General features: G+C 39.0%; 1 protein-coding gene across 2 annotated transcripts in view; it reads right to left on the bottom strand.

The window, feature by feature from the left end:
* Positions 1-16,735, bottom strand: part of MAST4 (microtubule associated serine/threonine kinase family member 4) — a 198,992-nt gene that overhangs the window by 30,386 nt on the left and 151,871 nt on the right. For both annotated transcript variants that reach the window (XM_066339021.1, XM_066339020.1), the window contains 4 exons: positions 15,298-15,399; positions 10,611-10,743; positions 5,082-5,149; positions 2,691-2,776 (listed from right to left, as the gene is read on the bottom strand). In XM_066339021.1, the coding sequence (XP_066195118.1) occupies positions 2,691-2,776; positions 5,082-5,149; positions 10,611-10,743; positions 15,298-15,399 (389 nt within the window). The remainder of the gene's footprint in view (positions 1-2,690; positions 2,777-5,081; positions 5,150-10,610; positions 10,744-15,297; positions 15,400-16,735) is intronic.

The raw sequence follows: 16,735 nt of genomic DNA, 5'->3' as shown, positions 1-16,735 counted from the left end.
AACTGCTGTAGCATAACAATAATAACTTTAGTTTCAGCTACTTATACCTGTAAATAAACTACAGTAAATGCCTTCAGGACAGCTTCTTGCTTTATATTCACAAGAAATAGGTATTACTGGTTTATTACACTCTATTTCATAGATGGGTTACACAGCATTTAGGCTATCTTGATGTTTTCTCCTTTAAACTTGACCATAACTTTTGAGTAAAATTAACCATCAACTGTATTGGTGCCAACACCAAAAAGAAAACCCTACTCTAACAAAGACTAGAAAAATGGTCTGTTGATTTTACAGTCCATCTGACACAGTAGAGATTTTCAAACACGCAAGTAAGTGTTGAAAAAGTGATATCCTAGGGAACTCAGGAGCAGCCTGCTCAATTTACAGTATTGAACAGGTGCTAAAATCACTTTTAAAAGTGAGTAAACACTTTTAGAAGTTTATCATCTCCCATTTCCCTGTATTTCTTTCTCTCTCCATGCACTGGGTTCGTATACCAAGGTTTTGGTAGTGGAGGGGCTACAGGAGCCCAGAGTGGAGCAGGTTTCCTGGTACAACTTGTGACCCTGGCATAGGCCAGGCTGTGCCTGAAGAACTGCACCCCAAGGAAGAGTGACCCACATTGTAGCACTCTGGGGAAGGCAGTTGCTCATGGGATAGACTCAGATTGAAGAAATTCATGGAGAACTGTGTCCCATGGGAAGGGCCCCACAAAAGCAGAGGAAGGACTCTCCTCCCTGAGCAGCAGCAGGAAGAACACATGATGAACTGACCATAATCCCCATGCCCTGTGTCCCTGCACTGCTGGGGTGAGAAGGCAGAGCTGAGAAGGATGAGTGGTGGGAGGAAGGTTTTTTTAAAGTCTCATTGTAATTCTCATTATTCTGCTCTCATTTTGTTAGCAATAAATTCAATCACTATCCCTAGTTCAAGTCCGTTTTGACCATGATGGTATTTAATCACTTATCTCTCCCAGTCTATATCCCAATCCATGAAACCTCCATCATACTTTTCTCTCCCCCATCCAGTTGTGGAGTGACAGAGCAGCTTTGGTAGGTGCCAGGAATCCAGCCAGAGTCAATCCACTACACGCTGTTTTCTCATTTTTTTATTTTTCTTCTAAGAAGTAACCATTTAAAGAAAAATAAACCCCAGCAAAATCTACTTTGTTATTACTTCCTTAAGGATGGAAGTATTATCACACACTAAAGTCATGAACTTTTTCAATTTCCACTAATACTACTGCATTATAACTTGGCAGCTTACCTCTGTTTTTACACTTGCTAATGAAAATAATGATTCATGAAGAATTTGGATATACCTCAAGATGGTTATTTTCTAGCACCTTTCTTTTCTTTACATATTTATAAGGTTCTCATCCAATTTTCAAAGCATTACATTGACAATTTTGCGTATTATTGGCATTTAAAAGGTATTAGTAATTACTACTTTGCTTGGGATTTTTGCTGAGTTATGAAAAGACGTCTGGGCACAAGGCCTCCACTCAAATTACCACTGCCAACAGTCTAGGCAGCACTAAATGCCTCCTGCTCCAGAACTCACAGCAACCCCCAACTAAATTTCATCTCAGAGAGCCCAGCAGCCTCAGGCCATTCTGCAGGCACACAAAACTCCAGTGGGTAGATTGCAGGTGCTTTTTCTCCTCTGTCCAAGCGCCCTTCACAGAGTGCTCAGTCCCAGCAGCTCGCTGCCACTTCCTGCCCCAAGCAGAGTCAGCCCAGCGGGGTCTGTGCTGGAAAGCTGCACCACCCTCCTCCTCTGCCAGGCTGTGACACCGGGACATTCGGCACTGGGCTCCTCCTCTCAAGATGGAAACCCCTCTATTCTGAGCCAGTTTATATCCCTCTTGTTCCTGCAAGCTACACAGAACGAAAGCTCCTGTCTTGATACATTTCAGCGCTGAGGAGGAGCCAGACAAGGGTCTAACAGATGGTACAGGATCAGAAGAGGGGACTGAACATGGACACCACCACTGCACAGTGCTTCTGGAAAATGTTTGGAAGTGTTCATCTAGAGGCCCAGGTTACCAGAATTTTGTCTTGGTCTTCTAGGATATCTTCCAATGACTTACATATCACTAGGCAGTAAACTGTGCACTCTCCAAGTATCCAAGCTGTTTGGTTAAAATTTGAGAACTAGAATAGCATACACAAAGTAACAAAACACTTTGTTTTGTCATTTTTTTTTTGTTTTTTGTCATTTGTTTTGTCTTTGTTTTGCGGTCATACTTCAGGAAATTTGTTTTTATTGCAACAATATTTCTAGGTCAAGTTAGCACTCATTTTTATCAATCTGTCTCCCTACAGATAACATATAATTCTCTCTCACATCTGCATAAACACAGACTTTTTGCAGTATTATAAAGGTGAGCTTAAATCTGCCCTGTGATTTATTCCCATTTCATCACTGGCATGCTTATTCTGAAAAATCTTTCTGATGTAATATTCAGTACTTTAATTTACTGCAGCACAGAGTAATTCATTACTGCCTAGAAAACTTTCCAAAACCTTGTGAACTTAAAATAACTAGCAAAAAAACAAGAATGCAAAATGAAAAAAGCAGGGTGCAAACTCACTCCCTCACTCAAAGCCCCCTGAAATTAGAAATAATGGGAAATTAAGCAAAACTAAAATGCAAATGAGCTGTCACAGTCAGGGATTACTCACCCATAAGCTCCATTACTAATCAGTTTAATTGTTTCAAAATCACTTTCCCGAGGCTTCCTCTGCAGCTTCAGCGAGGTATTAGAGCTCTTCAAAGTAAGAGATGAGAATGAACAAAGTTAATACAATACTTTTCTTTCAAAATCAGGGAGGGAAAACAAACAGCTATCACCAGGCTATCACACTGATGAACCAGGTAAAATCTCTGGACAGACAGCCACACAGCCAACACAGAGAGGGACCAAGGGGCTCTTGAAACAAAGCTGCTTTTTCATCAAACAGGTATCTGCTGCACTGCAGCCAACTGTCCACTTCTCTCCATGCACAGGTTACAGACACAAAGACTTCTGGTAAAGCAGTCACTGGCAATTCTTATCTGAGTCATGGACTTCTGTGAATTCCACATGGCACTCGTTGGACACTGCCTCTCCATTTTAGTAAACCTGACTTTAGTATTACGGCCTGGTAGTAAAATAAACTCAAATCAACTCTGGCACACTTCAAACTAATGTTAGCATAGAGTGTGATATAACAGGGAGGATGGTGAAGAGAGACAAACTGAAAGAGAAAAATATGGAAAATAAAAATGCATTAATTCTACCTCTGAAGAGGTCACTTTAATCTACTTCTTTGTCAGAACCTTTTCAAAACCAAGTTGTCCTGAGTATGGCAAACCTTTTTTCTAGTTACAATTTTTAATTCATCTTGAAGATGTGTGAATTAGGATTGATGTTCAGGGGGAAAAGATGAAGGCACAGGACTCCAAATACAGACTTCCAAACCCACAAGATCTTTTTCAAATGTCTTTTGAACCTCCAAGAAATCCCATGAGCCCTATAGAGGCAGCTTAGTAACAGTCAGAAGTTGAAAGCAAACCTGGCTGAAACATTTTCAACTACATGCTTGCTAAAGAAAATTCAGTGCAAGACTAGTGAAAATGTTAATAAAATTAACTACACAGGACTTGACAGAGAGGACTTACTAAACTGTTCAGCACTCTTGTCTGCCAGTACAGGATTCTTCCTAATTGCTGTTTATGATGATTGTGAGCAACCCTGTACTTCAAAGTTTTGCTTCCTGTCACTTTCCATGAGTGCTTGTTCCACAGCTATACTTTGAGATGCTTCCAAATATTCCCTCCATAGTTTTCTTTACTAATTTCATCATCTCTCCTATTTACATTCCTTTATTACAACACATTATTCTTTCTGCATTTCTTCAGCATTTGCACAACACAAATAACTTCACAATTTCAATTGCTTAGCTAGTGCTAAGCCACTTTGCACCTTAGATTCAGTTAAGTACTTCAGCACTTCCCTTAAGCCTTCTAGTTATTCTGTTTTTTCTCCAATTTGTCAGTATCTTTCCACTAAATGCTGCTCAGGTCTAATACAGCACTTAAAAAGCAGATGAATGAAAGCAGCAGAATAAGAAACACCTTTTCTTATCAATTACAGAATCCCCAATAGGTGGCACTTTGCCAAATGTTATAAAATATCCCAATATAACATAACATGTACCAGAGAATGATGTGTTCTCAGCTATGTATCAGAACAGGTCTAACACACAATCCATGCCTGCTAACATTTGTAAATACTTGTTAAGTACCACTGAATTATCTAGATATCCTCTAAAACTGCTCATTTTGGATATCCACGTGCACTGAAAATCAAAACTGAAGCGTTAGAACTTCATCCCTCTATTGATTGAAATCTAAGGTAAAAGAACCAACTTTAAAAAACAAAAATTTAAAATAATCGTGTTTAAGCCCACTATCTCCAACTCGCTTTTCTTCTGTCATTCTCAGCAAACATCTCACAAAATAATACTGTAAGATACGCACTCCTTAGACAAGAGGTTTTGAACAGAGATTCAGAGGAATGATGCACAATCTTTCAAACTGTAAACTAACTTTCTGAATCCAAGCTACTTGCTAACTTTACTCATTTCTTCCTCGTCTCTTCACTGCATCTGTTCAGAATCTCTCAATTTGATCATTAGCTGTCTCTGTGAATGGACTGTTTCTAAAATCTCTTTAAAATACCTTGTTTTATTAAACAGTTTACCAATACCTCTAAAAGAAAAAGAAATACATCCATTGAATGGAAAAAAGAAAGCACTGGTGGATTTTGCAGTACAGTTGCTGCCACATGATAAACACTAACTTTGTGGAAGATGAAGACACAGATTTCTAGAAAAACAGGTAGAAAGCTTGGTTATACCTTCTGAAAACCTTCTGCCCAAAGAACTTCACAGAGTTAGTGTGAGTATTAGCCAATGTTCATTAAATCTTTTTACACATACCAGGAGAAAACAGAACAGGCAGGGTTGGGGGCACACACAGATTTTCCTTGCTCACATTCAGCAAAAGCAGCAACATAATAGAAAGCTTACATTTACTGATTCATCCACTTCCAGAGTTTCTGCTGTCCCACTGTCACAATTAGCTAGCTGAGCTATTTCTGGAAAGAAAGATAAAAAACTTCATTTTAAACTATGGAAAATGCAAAACTAAATGAAGCACAAAACACATGAGAAGTGACACCTTTCTGGAATACTTAATAGAGAATGGTGTCCTACCTGTAGCACTTGACAAATAGCTTTCAGGTCACCTCCAAGCATATATTAAAAAAATCCACCCAGAAAATGGAGCCTTGCTATTCAGTGCCTATGTAATAATCTTCCACTGAAGCAATGAAGATCAGCCATGAAGCAATAAAGAGAAATACAGCTTTCACTGCTGAGACCTGGGAATCCCAAGAGCTGTGTGCAAACTGAGTACTAAGGGAAAGGCAGCACTAATCTGCTAAAACTCCTGAGGATCTCAGCCCCTGAGGGGTAAACAGTAGGATCCTTCTTGAGCTCCTTCACAGTTACAAAAGCTTCTGGTTTAGATGTAAGATAGACTCTAAATAGTTTGCTTCTTCTACAAAGAGATGCTGATAAGCCTAGCAGAACAAACTAAAAGCCATTTTCATGGAAGCTTATCATCTACAGAGTCACTAACACAGATGACTTCTCTGGGTAAGTAAGATTTTAGGAGCCTACAACTTGATCAGATTGTCCCTGCCAGGGTCAGCCTATGCTGAAAGCTCCTAAACCAAGCCTGTTCTTCAGGGTGGATAGTAACCAAGAATTCATCTGGTTAAAAAAAAAGCTAAACAGGACAATCAGTCACTGAAAGACCCCAGCAAACATATACATATTTAGTGATATATCCTACATAGCCAAAGATACAGATTTTATCATAATTATGTACTGGGAATCAGAAATAAGACCACATGAAATTTACAAGGTTCGATTTTATCTCAGGACTGTTAAATGATTTTATGGCTATGAAATACAACTGAATATTCACACAGAATACCTAAACTGGATTTTTCTATATAAAAATAAGTGATTATTACAAGCTAAATGCTCCACAACATTTACTACAATTTTAAAAAGCAAATTAATCAGATAAATAATTTTCTGTTGGAACACGTAAAGATTTAAGGAGTAACTCTCATTTGTAACCACTATACAAACAAAAACATGTGGTAAGTGTAAGAAACAGAAGAAATCAGAATGTCACTTCAGAAGCCAAACAAATCTTCTAAGTGTTAAAGAAGCTAAAAAGCATTCCAAAAATTAAGTCAATAAACAGTGAAAAAAAACCCAAATAAAACCAAAAAAATCATAAAGAAAAAAATTATATAGGCTGAAGTTAAAGTGGATTTTCCAGTCAAAAGCCACAGCTTTGTGAACATGGGTATTTTAGAACAGAAGTGCTGATGAAACCTTTTCGTATGGGTAAGAATAAGCTAGCTAGAATAAGATACTTTGACAGCATTCTCAACCAAGACTAATTTCACAAATACGAAATTAAAATATTCTTTTGAAACAAAACTTTTGCAAAATTATCTGAGAAATCCATATTATTTGCAAGCAGTAGGTACTAATGAGATGGAACCAAAAGTCAGGTTTCACAACAAGGATGTATGGAACCATTTTGCAATGCCTGAAGAATTTTTCAAACTCATCTAAATACCATTAAACATCTGTCCTTTTCTTTCATTGTTTTAAAACATTTCTGAAGACTCGTGATTCAAAAAGGTAAAGATGGTAATTTAAAAAACACAGGGAAAAATTTCTCCCTAGGGAACTCTTCAGAAATGCAGCCACCAGTCTCTGCGAAGTGATGAATCTGTTATGGTACTGCTTTCAGTATAGTATAAATTTATCTAACATTATCTCCAAATAATGCAAGCATCATTTGACTCACAGAAAGGACACTACAGTTATGACAGCAAACAAAGGAGGCAAGTAGAGAAATGTCTAAAGTAGGTTGCTTTTCCCTGCAGATGAAATAAAATCCTTTGCATAAACATTTATAAACACTGAAGACATAAATTAACATCTTGGTTTAAAATAGAATTCTGTGTTGCAGGATAAGTAGTACTACTGAGGTGCACCTTTTTTGTTTTGAAAAACTTGGTTCTGCTTTTTAAAAAATTTCTATTTTTACGTAAAGGGCTTTAGAGTTCTGAGGATGATCCTCCTGTAATATTTTTATAGTAATGAATACAGTACTCCAAATAATTCTCTTTGTAAAACATTAATTCCAGGGCATAAAACCACAGTGCCCTTCTTTCATATTTGCTTAAGTAGCATCCCTATATGGAGACACCAATTTACATCAAAAGCAGGTCACTTAAGAAGTAACTGCACAGTGATTTATACTGCTTACAAATATTACTTTTTTTGAAGCGTGGGAGGAAAGCATTAACACAAATCCGATGGCCTAAATTACCTATTACAAATACTCATACACATTAATCTTTAAAAAACACTAAGTAATTCAATTGCTCAAATATCCAACTGAACTGAGAATCAGTAATCCCTCACTATCTACTGACAGACCACATAGACCATTTTTTCCTTGAGAAAAAACCCCAAACCTAACATTTCAATTACCACTTGAATGCTTCAAAGTTTGTTATATTCATTAATATTCAGTTTATGAAATACAGTAAGATGTGTCCTAGATGAAGTATGCTCCCATAAAACAAATACTTAGTTAAAGAAAGCACTATTCCTTATTTATTTAAGTAGGCATTTGTTTCTGAACCTCTCACAATTAACTATCAAAAAAAAGTCTTTATTAAACTTGGCTAGTTGCAGATTTTTGACTAGTGGTGAGGAACACTTTTATCCAAGTGGCCAGGAAGAGTCAGTGAGAAAGGTGAGGTTCAACTGGCAGAACCAGAGTCAATGACACAAAACTCAACCCACACCCAAACTAAATCTTGCATACTTGATCAGTGAAGAATTGATGAATTGTCAGTTTAGGACAACAGCTCACCAAATCCAGAATACAATGCTTTTTCTTGCAGAGAATTTCAATACTTCTTGATCTTTCCAAAACCAAAGACAAAAAAGTACTTATGTGCATTTTCCCAACTTGTCTGGCTTCCTTTGCTGCACCCCAAATATAAACAAAAAGCATCAAAGCTGTTAATCTGTACCTCAGACAAAAAAAACCATAATGCTAAATTTGGATGAGGAAGTTCTGTGAAGATAGGAAGTGGACTAATAATAGGCTTGACTTTCTTGAGAACTGTTAATAAAACATTAATGTCATCTGTAACAATACTCAATCTAACTGAATTAGAACTAACCAAATTCCTGACACAACTGGAGTGCTGAACTTCACAAACTGTTTTACTTCAGCAAAGAGTTTTAACATACAATATACTACTATTCTGATCTTACCTCATGAAAGCTAGCAAAAAAAAAAAAAAAAAAAAAAAAAAAAAAAAAAAAAAAAGGTTTATCATAGTTTTTTGCTATTATTTTGGGGTGTCAGGCCCTTTCCTAGTCCTGGTTAATAACATGGTAGATAAGCTAACTGGCACCAGCTATGCTCATTTTCCTATTATGGCATTTCTGCTAATTTCTTCTGAATTTCAAAACTAGCGCTGAACACGATACAATTTCTGCTTGTCACCAGTGATAGAACCTGGACACAGGGTGGCAAAGTAGATGATCTGGCTAGGACAGAGACGTAAATTTAGTTTTTTCAATTACATCCTTAAGATAACCACAGAATGCCCTGTGTTAAAAAGGACGTTGAAGATCATCTTCTATACCTTCTGCCACCAGCTGGGACACAGAATTACAGTATCCACTGAAAAGGGACCCAAAACGATGATGAAGTCCAGCTCCCAGCCCTACGCAAGACAACCCCCAAGAGTCACACCACGTGCCTGACAGCATTGCTCAACACTTCTTGAACTGTGTCAGGCTGGTGCTGGGACCACTTCCTGGGGAGCCTGTTCCAGTGCCCAAACACCCTTCGGGTGAAAAACGCTCCTAATATCCAACCTAAACCGATCCTGGCACACCTTGAGGCCATTCCCTTGGGTCCTGTCACTGCTCACCAGAGATAAGAGATCAGTACCTGCCTCTGCTCTTCCCCTCATAAGGAAGATGTGACTGCAGTGGGCTCCCCTCAGTCTCCTCCAGGCTGAGCAGACCAAGTGACCTCAGCCTCTCCTCACACGGTTTCCCCCAAGGCCCTTCACCATCTCCTGCCCTCCCCTGGACACTCTCTAGTTCTGTCCTTCTCTCCCTGTGGCACCCAGAGCTGCCCCCAGCTCCCGAGGTGAGGCCACCCCAGAGCAGAGCAGGGCAGGACAATCCCCTCCCCTGCCCGGCTGGAGATGCTGTCCCTGATGTCCCCAGGACACACTTGGCCCTCCTGGCTGCCAGGGCACTGCTGACCCACGTTCATCCTGCCATCACCAGGACCCCCAGGTCCTTTCCATGGCACTGCTCTCCAGCTGTCATTCCCCAGTCTGTCTGGTTGCTCCATTCCAGATGCAGAATCTGGCTCTTTCCCTGATGAATTTCATGGCTGGTGATTGCCCAGCCCTCTAATTGTCAAGGTCTCTCTGCAGGGCCTCTTTGCGTTTGAGGGAGTCAACAGCTCCTCTCAATATTTTAACATCTGTGAACTTGCTTAGTATCCCTCCCAGTCCTGCTCCCCATCCTTTATGAAGATGCTGAAGAGCACAGAGCCCAAGGTGGAGCCCTGAGGAGCCCCCCTGGTGACAGGTCCCCACTCTGATGTCACCCCGCTCACTGCCACCCTTTGTGCCTGACCCATGAGCCAGCTGCTCTCCCATCACACGATGTGTTTATCCAGCTGAGAGCTGGACATTTTATCCAGCAGGACACTGTGAGAAACAGTACCAAAACTTTACTGAAATCCAAGATGACATCAAGTGGCTTTTTTTTTTAATCAGCTTAGGGACTACCTTTTGGGTTACCTTTTCACCTTCCATTAGACCAAGTTGGTCAGGGACCTATTTCAGTCTTAAACACTTCCAAGGATGGGGTACCCACCACTTCTTTGGGCAACAAGTTCCAGCATCTCTCACTTTCATAGTTAATAAGAATTATGCAGTGAAAATACCTCCACTGCAACCTAAGTTCTCCATACAAAAGCCCCCAACGTGGACTCAAATTACACAGAAAATTAATGGGACAGTCTTCTCTGAGGCTCCAAGATGAAGGAATCTGGGAGCACTAAAAGGCAAATAACAGCTCGACCTTTATAACTGTGCTTAGATAACAGCCACCATCAAATCATCCCAGTAAATTTCAGCTAGAGCTGCAATGAAGAAGTTGCATTGTCAGGCTGGAAGAAGATGAGTGGTATTAATGAAACAGTGTATTTGTGAATGATATTCATGAAAAAAATTCCTATTCTGAAGAGACGGCCTTTTAAATGTGTTTGAGCTTGTTAGAGTAAAGTGAAAGCCAGCAAAGATTTGTTCTGCTACCATCTTTTCAGGTATGGACATATTTTTAAAATGACAGAACACCTCGAGAAAGAAGAACCTAGAGATCTACAGCTATTCCAGGAGATACACTTACCTTCCAGAGGATCTTTATTCAAGCCCAGCTGGCTAATAATATATCGAGGGATGTCTGTTTTAATGCCTTGACCCTCTTTAGCATGGCCTTCAGCTGCTTCCAAAAGATAGTAGAACTCTTCAGGATCGAATTCCTAGAGGAAAAATAACCATCATTTTCTCTGTTGTAACTGTTTCCTTAGGGTGGTAAAACATAAAAATTTCCTTTGCTTTTTCTAACTCCACATACATGGCATTTTCCTACTAAAACAAGTATCTATCCTACTAAAACAAGTATTCTATTACTAGTAGTTTATTTAACTATTCTGATTCTTATACAGTGTACATGATGAGAGCAATGGAATGGCATGCCATTATTTTGAGCACTAATTCACACGAATAGTATGTTTTTTGCCCTCAAAACTTCATGTAATACTGAGTGAAATGACTTATAACCAGCAAGAGTTCAAATACATAAGACTCTCCTTGCCTGTGCTTGCTTATAAAAATCCACTACAACTATGTAAATTGCATTTTTTACTTCTGAAGTATTAATTTCAAGTATTTCTAATCAATATATATGCACTGTTTTATGGAAAATACAATGAAATAAAACACTAACATTAGAAAGAAGACAAAATTGAAACTTGATTTAAAAAATCTGAGCTTCATTGATCCAATTGTTTCAAATCCAGAAATGAAACATTATCCTGTGGGAACTAACCATATTACAACTACCATATATAGCATACCAAAAAGGCAAGCCTCAACAAGGAGCAAAAGGGAACAAAAAGAACAGAAACACAAAACTCTACCTATTCCCAAGTCCCTTGGAAATACATTTACTTTACACTCATAATAAAGGTATATACTACCTTATAAAAAGAGAAATACATTGAAAGGAGCAAGGAAGATCATTAAAACAACATGGATAGGATTTTTTAATACATTTTATCTCTCTACTAGCATGAATTCATACCAAAAATATGTTCATGGTTACTGCATTCTTCAAGGTGTTTGTGCCTATACGTGCAATCCTTAACACAGTGACAGCCACCAGTCATTAATATAACAAAATAGACTTTTTCCTCGAGGAGGTCAGCTGTCACAAATACCTGTAGAATCCAGGCAGACTGCTGATACAGCTAATTTCCTGACTGTTTTGCAGCCAAACTCCATGGTGTTTTAGACTAGATGTTGAGTCACAAGGCTCCTGTCCTAGATCCTCAGGCTACTTAGGACTTGGAAAGTCAACATTCCAACCCAGAGGCAGCTTGAGAAATTCAGTACCATGTTTCATTTTGGTAGCATCAAAACTGCTGCAGCTAACAGGAGGAGCTGCAGCATGTCTGAAATAAAATATCTTTGAAATCTTCAGTCTTATGGAAACAATCTTAGTTTTACATGTGTCCTGAAACAATTTTCATCATGTACAGCCTACGGCGAAGGACTTACCACAAACCCCTGAACTGTCCAAGCTGCCTTACTTTAGCTCTAGGTCTCAGTATGCTGCAAACCTACCCAAAAATCTGAACCAGTAACTGAACAGTACATGCTGTTTCAGTCTTACTCTCCTCATCTTACATGCTGTCCCGGCTGTATCTCTTACATGTTACTCCTGGGCACTAAAGCAGCCAACAGCAGGATGGCAAGATTTCTATTTACTTTTGTCATGAAAACATTATCACCTGCTGACCTACTGCAGAGGCAGATCTACAGATAGAATCCTCCACTTACTAGCAAGACATAGCAATTTCAAAGCAGGTAATTTTAATCATATGAATATATGTGTGTGTGTGTGTGTGTACAACTATTTAAACACACAGATACATATACACAGGTCCAACTAATGAGAAGCAATGAATTTATTTTCTCATCTTCACTTCCAACTCTGCATTTCATTTTCCATGTAAAAATGGAGAAAAACATAGCTTTTACCACAAATGAAACCATAAAACCCTTATTCATATGATTATCAAGTAAACTAAAACAGAATTTCACATGTTATGAACACCTGAGACAAGACCACTATCAGAAAACTGACAGCTTTACTACATGGTGTCTAAAATGTCTGATGACCACAAAGCTGGATTTACTTTCCACAATTTTATGAACTTTCTTTCTGAGGCTGAGGTTTTCCACATCTACTATCTATTTTAGACAGATACTCTAAAATACCAGACAGCAAATTTCCAAAGTTTTCACAGAAACACTACAGAAAAAAATACTGTAAATTTACAATTATGCTTCAGATTTGGGCTTAACATCTTCTTGCATGAAAAACATATTGTTTTATGACCGTACACCTAAATTTGTTGAAGCTACCCATATCTGTAAGACATACAAGGCAGGGTTGTTACAATCCAGTTGAAACCTCCTGAAGATCCTGTCTAAAGTGAGAACACTTGGAAGCAAGCTGTGCTGGCTTTCCCTGCCACTGCTGCTCTGATACTCAACTGTGAGACACAGTCACATCTGACCTTTGCTCCACTTCTCTTTCACTCACTCCAGCATGCCCAGCAAAAGGAGGGGTGCAGAATACACATTACTCTACTTGAAGGATAAGGCAGAGCAAGTAGCCTAGGACAAAATCCCAGTGGAAGAAAGTTGGAACTAAGTGAACAGAGATTTGGACTTGATCCCATTAAAACTTAGCAATTATGGAGAATAAACTAATAGGCAAATAGACCAGTAGGACAGAACTTGAATTGGAACCACAGAATCATCATGGTTTAAAGAGACCTTTAAGATCATTCAGTCCAATAATCCATCCAGCACCATCACTGTAATCCCTAAACCACTGAACCACCACCCAGCAGAAGACCAAAACACCTCTTGAAAACTTCCAGCTAACTCCACCACCTGCCTACACATCCTATTCTAATGCCTGACCACTCTTAACAGGGGAAAAAAATTCAAATATGTAATCTGAGTCTCCTCTGTCTTAATTTGAGGCCATTTCCTGTAGCCCTGCAGGCACCACAGGCACCACCACCAGCTCCCACCTGGCACCTTCCTTTCAGGGAGCTGTGAGAGCAATAAGGGATCCCCTGAGCCTCCTCTTCTCAAGACTAAACAAACCCAGCTCCCTCAGCCACTCCTAGATACACCCTGCACACCCTTCATGAGTCTTCTTGCTCTTCACTGGGCACATTCCACCACCACAATTAGAAAGCTAACAGAGAAAGCCCAGAAAGATGATGCTGAGAGCAAGGTTTGATGGGAGAAAGCTGGCAAGTCTACAATGGAAGGATGTGAAATATTACTAACAAATCCTGGGCTGACTGCCTACAAGATGTATTTAAGAGCATTTTTGGACATGTACCAATACAGAAGGATGGAAACCAGAGAGGGATATGAGAAACTGGATGATGTGGAGAAACATATAAACCCTGTAAAACGGAGCAGGGAACAGCACACCAGGCATGGAAGGAACTTCTCAGCAAGAAGGAGTAAAACAAGTTTGGATTCAAAGGCAAAAGCAGGACATGCTAAGATCTTCTCTCTAAAGCCTTCCTTTTTGCTTTGTTTTGGTTGTTTTTTTAAAACATCTCTTTCATGCTGATTCAGAGCACATATCTTATTTTTAGATTCCTTCTGAACTGCAAATCACAAACAAAAAAGCAACTGGGAACACTGAGACACTCGGTGTTTCCAAAACAAAACAGAGGCAGCTCTCAAAATGCCCATGGCTGAACGAACCAGAGTGTGGATTAACTGTGCCACAGATGAAGGGACACAGCACAGAGCCAAAATCAGGCTGGAAAGACTGACTAGCTCAGATTTACTGTGATGCAAACGTATTTATGAAAATTTCTGGCATAACTTGAGTCTAGCACAAGGCTGGCTTCCACATAAGACCTGCCAGCCTCAAATAGCTGTATGCAGCATCAATACTGATCTTAGCACTGGCAAGCAGAAGTGGCTCAAAGTCAGCTCAGGCTTCCTGCCAGGCCTTTTGGACTCAGGCTGGCTCTGGCATGGTATTTGGGTGTCTACACCATCCTCCTGTGTACACTGTGTTCTGCAAACTAAACTAAACAACTGAAGCGCACAGGCTCTGTGTGTAGAAGCAATTCCCTGCACCTGAGCCATCCCAGCTCCCAGAAAATGGGCAAGAAAAGCAAAAACACACCCACAAGGCTCACACAAACTACCTCAGTCTGGCAATATTACTGATATGCTCATGCATAAATAAACTAACTCTTCTGCTCCTTCTAGTCTCCAGTATAACTACCCAGACATATAAGTATCCAGACAGCCTAACCCCTCTGCTGATCATCAGATCAGGTACTGCAGAGCTGACCTCAAGCTGTTTATACTTCAGGCAGCTGTTGAGTGCAGCAAAATTATCAAACTGTTAAGAAATGAGAATACCACCAAGCAATTACAATTCTGGAACAGTGTTCTGAAGAAATGGAGAATTCTACAAAAACAACAGAAAAAGCCAATTGGTTTTAAAGACCACCTTCCTCAGTTGAAAAGGATTCTGCACCACAGTATCTGCAATAGTAGGGAACCAAACAAAACTGCAGGAGGGTCCTGCTAGTATACTACATCCAACAATAGAAGTGGAAAGGATCCCACTAACAATGAAGCCCTACCACACTGTTTGCATGTTAAAAAATCAATTGTAAAGAGCCTTGAATGCTGAATCACAGAATTGCCTACAACACTAAAAACACTACTCTAAGTAGGCATGACCTTACCAGGCATTCCAGTAAGCGAGCAGGACGAGCAATAACAATCAGGATTTTTCGAACAAGTTGTTTAATAAATGCCATTTCTTCACTCTCTGATCGCTGTTGCGCCTGAAAGATAAAGGCATATTAAACCAAATCACATTCAATGCACTGCTCAGGAAAGCATGTATGTTATTTAGGACACCTGTAGGGTTTGAAGCATGTACTTGATACAAACAGTGCATCAATTTCAAGATGCCAGCAGAGACAACAAAGATCTAAACAACACTGTATCTTCTGTTCAAATAATCTCAGCTCAAGTAATCTCAAAACTCTAACACTGTAACAACAAAAGTGCCTCCAACAGACAAACACCAGCTTTTTTTCCCCCTTGTTTCTTAAGCCGACACAGTATTATTACCAGCAGTTTTGCACACAGAAACAATGTATCAATACAGAGCAATACAGACCTAGACCTGTGGGCCGCGCCTCAATTTGTTAACAATGGTAAGCCAAAATGAAAACTAACATAACCAATGGTAATAGATATAACCAACATCCACCTGAAATTCATGCTGTCTTTGGGTCAGTCATAGGAAAATGACAATTTATAGGTAGACATACATACAAAAAAAAAAAAACCTATACAAAAAAACCTATACTTGCAGAGAGGCTTGATCGAAAGGCAGATCATCTAAAGGCGCATGTAGGAAGGATGACAATAAAAACTGAGTTATAAAAATATTACAGAAGAGAGGGGGAAGTGCTATAGAAGAACACAGACAGAAAAAATACTTCTAGAAGGTTTGACAATATCTGCACAATGGTCTGAGCTGCATTTCAAGTTTCTTTTATATGTTCCCCTCTAAGAACAAATTACATCGAGGATGCTAGTGAATGCAAAGAAACCATATAATTCTCCTTCTGATTAGAATGTACTAACAGACCATGCCTCAAATATCAAAGCATTTTCTTACTCTGAACAGTAGAACTCACAGACTTAAAAGTTTTTCAGCATCTCTTGCTTATTCAAAACCACGAAGAAAATTAAGAAACTAACACTTCAAAAATTATTACTATGGACCAGTAAGTACTTTTCCTGTAATATATTACATTTTTGAAAAAAACTCTATGAAAATAGGAAGCTCTGCATATTGCTCTTAATGTAAGTACTACAACTTTAAAAATCACCAAACATATGAGAGGAATTAATTTGTGGAGTTGAAAAAAGGAAAAAAAACAAAAACAAAAACAAAAACAAACAAACAAAAAAAAAAACACCAGCACAAATATCATCTAGCAAGTTTCAGAAGAATCTTAACTGGAGAGAAGCATAATTCTGAACATTACCAACTTAGCCCAAATAAAACTCTTTTCTAAACAAAACACCTGGGTATTTTAACCACCAAACAAATTTAAAGCATCTTTGTAGAGTATTATGAACACTCAGGTACCTAAGTGAACA

The sequence above is a fragment of the Sylvia atricapilla genome, chromosome Z, assembly GCF_009819655.1.
Source record: "Sylvia atricapilla isolate bSylAtr1 chromosome Z, bSylAtr1.pri, whole genome shotgun sequence".
Taxonomy (NCBI): domain Eukaryota; kingdom Metazoa; phylum Chordata; class Aves; order Passeriformes; family Sylviidae; genus Sylvia; species Sylvia atricapilla.
Note: the sequence above shows the minus strand (reverse complement) of the source record. Positions and strands in the feature narration are given on the sequence as shown.